The following is a 4,870-nucleotide window of genomic DNA, read 5'->3' as shown; positions in this document are numbered from 1 at the left end:
CGGGCAACGGCAGTCGTTATAACACGGGTATTCATTTCGTGCCCGCTGACGAGTTACCAGCACGTATATAACTTTGTGGGTGGTTGGTACTTTTTAATGGTTTTAATGTATTGCTGACAGTTTCGACAAACTCCTTAGGAACCACTGGGTTAGAGCAATAGATGTTAAGTGTCTTACCCACCCAAGTACACATACGCCCCCACGGGTAGCAACCACAAGCCTTAATTAAATCCGTATAATAAAACAAAACTGTCACATAGAAGCCATCATTTTTAACCCGTATTGTTCATACCAGGACAGCAGTGTGTATTACACATTCTCGTGTCGTTTGCTTTCCCAGCACACACGTCCCCATTACACAGTGAAGATATGGATTCTGTTCTTCTCCGAGATTGTGTTCCGTTTCCACACGGTCTGCTGCAACTGTTTTAACAATTCAGTTAGGGAAAAATATTTCAAGCTAAACATCCTAAATATTTAAAAAAAATTATTTAAAACTATTCCAGTTTATAAAATTTAGAAACTTTTTTTTTCAAAAAACTTTGGTCTTTCTCTTGTAACTGCATCGAATGTTTAGCATTTTTTTCTTTACCTTTCCCAGTTTGTCCAATCACTCCACGCGCAGTGTACAGGACAGCACACTTGGTTACACGTCTCAACTGATGTATTCATTCCTATACATGCAGTACCACCACATGCGCCCTCGACCGCGAAATTTCTCGTCCGTTGTCGTGTACCTATGCAATACAATGTTTTATGTTTTTACCAAGAGGTCAAACGAATTGGAATCCAAACTCCTTACCATTCTCACAAGACTTTGAGCAGTCACTCCAACTATTCCACGACCCCCATCGGCAATTCACAGGACAACACTCACTATTGCAATACCTAGAATATAGTCAGGTTATTTTTATACACAACCGTATATATACTATAAGGGTCGGACGTTTTTATTCTCTTTTCTCCCTCCACTAAGGAATAAACAAAGAATATCAGAGAATTATATAATCGAAGCTTCACCACTCAAAAAAACGTTGTTAATTGTTCAAAGCACGTTCAGGTAATATGGAATTCATGTTCTACCGATATCCCATCTTACACCACCATACTACATAACCTTACCTTGACATTACTGAGCTTCCCATGCATGCCGAACCTCCATGTATGGCTTGTAAATTTACTCGCCTTCTTCTATATTGCACCCCACCGCCACACGTAACACTACAATCTCCCCAAGCTTCCCACATCTCCCACAAGCAATTTCTCGGGCAGTTTAAATCGTTACAAGTTCGTGACTCTGTTTCAGGACCCGAGCATTGCCTTCCGCCACAAGCAGCATTTACTAGAATGACTCGTTCTCTTCCTTGCCTCCCTCCGCCACAAGAAGCAGAACATGTACCATAAGATGCCCATGAATCCCATACACAATCTACTGGACAGCATGCAGTATTACATGCTCTTGTCTCTTCGCTTTCCCCGACGCATGTTCCACCACAACTTGCCACTCTCGCATAATTCCTTGCTCTGGTCTGAACACCCCCACCACACGAAGTTGAACACGACGACCATGTCAACCAGTTTTCCCATCGACAATTCACTAACGCAGTAAAAAAAGTCGTATTTTATTGTAAAATCGGTAAAAATAACTCGGGCGTTGTAATAAATCTGGCGCTGCGATTATAAAACTTGCCAGCTTACGAGTTACCATGTACGTTACAGTAAAAAAGTCATATTTTAGTGTAAAATCGGTAAAAATAACTCGGGCGTTGTAATAAATATGGCGCTGCGATTATAAAACTTGCCAGCTTACGAGTTAACATGTACGTTACTTTGCATAAACAAGTTACATTCAATCATTCATAATAGCTACATTTGCACTGTCTAACCTGGGCAACAACGTGGATAACAAGATTGAATCTCCGTTCTTCTATCATTGCAAGGCGAACCTGTGCAACTCTGTCTTGTGCTGACGCTTCTTGTTCGTGTAGTCAAACCAAACCCACACGTCAATGTACAACTGCTCCATACCGACCACTGGGAAAGTACGCAAGTACTATCCGTACACGGTCCGGTTGGCCAAAACCTATGTTGCGACGTATTATTTGAATCCCCGTTTACTATATACAGTAGAATGGGGGAATATGGGACACTTTGTATCTCCATTTTCTCGTCCCATTTAGTTGTAAACAAAGAACATTCAAAGGATTATAAAACTATTTCCTCACGACTCCCATAGACCGTTGTTAATTGTTTAAAACACGACCAGGATAATTGGATATTGTGTGCTAAAAGTATCCCATCTACCCAACTCTACTATATGAAAGCAAGTAAACTGCAAACATGTTCATACATACCACGCCAATGTCCCATTCTGTTGTACAATACACAGCACTGCGCTTAGAAAGAATAACCGACCACAAAATCTCATCCTGCAGTTTCTATCTATGCCGATTTCAAACTGCGTTTTAAATCCGTGACACAAATTGTCATATCATTGTAAGTCGTGATGATAGTTTTGAAACAAATTCTGCTGACGTCATGAAATATCGTCTTCGATCCATCGTGATATGAAAATTAAGGTTGGAACGAATGTATGTCCAGACGTAATGACAGCCATTAGCGTTCGTAAGAGTTATCGTGCTACACATGGCGATATACGTTATTGGAATTTAGTCAAAACAGTTTTGAACTTTCAGGCGCTTTCTTCCGGCAAGGAATTTATTCACGGCTTAAAAGATTAATTATTCGTACGTGAGCGGCATGATAAGGACTTATATGGAAAAAGACAACGACAGCTTTTAATGTGGCTTTTGGCACAAAGGATAATGTTATTGCATACAGTCATTCATCTCACAATACCGACACAGAAAATTAATGTGTTTTGCTGGTTAAGAAATAATCAATGCGATAAGAGTAAAGTACAACAGTGATGTAACTTGTTTTATCCTCGCGTGGCTGGAAAACGAAAGTCGTTATAACACGGATGTCCTGCTTCATATACACCTCGCGCCAGGTTACGAGTTACCATGTATGTTACTTGTGGCGGACTATTTTTGGGGATTTTTTAAACAGTAAGCTTTTATACTCACGGAGGAACCACAACAATACAATATAAATTTACACTTTTGCTCGTCGGAACAATTCTGTCAATTTCTTATTTACAAAAGATCGCTGATCAAGTTACACTTTTTAACCGGAGCCTTGTATCAGTTTGAAAGTATCTTCTATATGTCTTTTCATCATTCTACACTCAATGTACTCCCCAGCGTAGTGGGCGATAGGTTTAAGACCGCCGAAGTATCCGCCCTGGCCTTGTGGCTGCTGTGGGTCTTGTTGTACTGGATCAACAGCTGATGCCCGGTGGTAGGATATTGGTGCCAGACCCGCATCGTATAGATTAATCATGCTTCGAACATTAGTACGTCCTCCAAGATTAACCTCTACGTTTACTTCGGTATTATCACTCAACGGCTGTGCTACCCTACAGCACGTGCAGGAGAACTTAATCTCATTTTCCCTTTCAAAAGGCCCAAGCTGCACCATGTTGTACCTTTCTTCTGAAATCTGCTGCCAGTGGCAAATATTGAATACGTTGTCGTTTACAAAGAAGAAATTTCTTGTGACCTGCAAGAAAAGGCAATTATTTCAAACGTTTTACAGAAGATTAGGGTACGATGGGACATATTTTCCATCTCTTTTAAATTCCCAATGTGTTGTAAACAAAAAATATTCCTATTATTAGCAACTGAGTCCCCTAGACTATAAAAAGCGTTTTTAATTGTTTATAACACGATCAGGAAATATATGATTTAGGTGCTAACGGTATATCCTTTATTCCTCTGTACAAGTATTGTATAGCACGTTTAGCATGAGTAAGTCGGCATTTTACGCATGCCATAACATACGTACCTTTACCATTTGCTTATCAATCAAGCATGTCGCACCGAACGTCAAAATACTGACTTTATTGTACAAATTCCTCATTTCCCCTGGATTTCCCGTGAATGAGCGAAATGCCTCCTGTACGCATTTAGCCCCATGGCTATGCGCTATCACTATTGTGTTGATTCCGTTGCAACCACATTTCTTTACTGCAGTTGCAACTTCTTGGTGGATTTCTGAAACCACTTGTTTGGAAACCGGCAGTGCTGATATTGTGAATGCCGTAAATGTTTTCAAAGTTGAGAAAAGTGGACTGTCGTTATCGATTCGTTTATATTGTTCCGACGGAATACGAAACCATTTGATAAACTGTTTGTCCACCTCATCCCATGGTCTGTACTTAGCCAAAATTTTGCTGATGGAGAATCCATGCCCTGTGACATAGATCACTGTCAACTTGCAGCACACTTCATGACTGCAGTCTCTACCTCGTCTTCGGTTTGCAAATGCCATTTCTGATTACAGTTTGAAACACCGAGAGCCTCGAAACCTGTAGCGGATTTGACTGCTCGATGTTATGTATGTTTAATATTATAAAAAACCTCCGACTCAAATTCCATAGCCAGTAACACTATCTGTGTTGTGACGAGATTTCGAAATACAACACTAGATATTTTTTACACTTCAAAAGCCACGGGTCACGGTGCTACGGTGTGACTTTTGTTTCCCTTTTCAGCTTGAGTCGGCGACCGACATATTGAAATAATAAAAAAACTTTCTCCTTTATATTTGTACAACATAACAATTTGTATAGTAGGGTGGGGGAAGATGGGACACCTTTTCGTTTAGTTTTCTCTTACCATTTGGTAGTAAACAAAGAACATTCAATGAATTATAAAACCGTATCCTTACGTCTTCCACAGAGTGTTGTTAATTGTTTAAAACACGATCAGGCTATTTGGATATTATGTATTAAAGGTGTCCCATC

The 4,870-nt window shown here is 40.1% G+C and overlaps 1 protein-coding gene across 2 annotated transcripts; it reads right to left on the bottom strand.

Annotated features, from left to right (window-relative positions):
* Positions 1–6: 6 nt before the first annotated feature.
* Positions 7–4,683, bottom strand: LOC108949679 (hemicentin-1-like). 2 transcript variants are annotated; one of them, XM_018812764.2, is made up of 7 exons: positions 3,910–4,683; positions 2,355–3,624; positions 1,887–2,083; positions 1,123–1,597; positions 803–888; positions 593–737; positions 7–423 (listed from the first exon to the last, which is right to left on the bottom strand). In XM_018812764.2, the coding sequence occupies exons 2-7, from the start codon at positions 2,426–2,428 to the stop codon at positions 273–275; spliced, it is 1,128 nt and encodes a 375-aa protein (XP_018668309.1). In that variant the 5' UTR covers positions 2,429–3,624; positions 3,910–4,683; the 3' UTR covers positions 7–272. The 2 variants fall into 2 exon arrangements, with proteins under 2 accessions (XP_018668309.1, XP_026691172.1); XM_026835371.1 differs by lacking the exons at positions 2,355–3,624; positions 3,910–4,683 and having other exon boundaries at positions 1,887–2,171.
* Positions 4,684–4,870: the final 187 nt, after the last annotated feature.

The sequence above is a fragment of the Ciona intestinalis genome, chromosome 8 (assembly GCF_000224145.3).
Source record: "Ciona intestinalis chromosome 8, KH, whole genome shotgun sequence".
NCBI lineage: Eukaryota > Metazoa > Chordata > Ascidiacea > Phlebobranchia > Cionidae > Ciona > Ciona intestinalis.
Note: the sequence above shows the minus strand (reverse complement) of the source record. Positions and strands in the feature narration are given on the sequence as shown.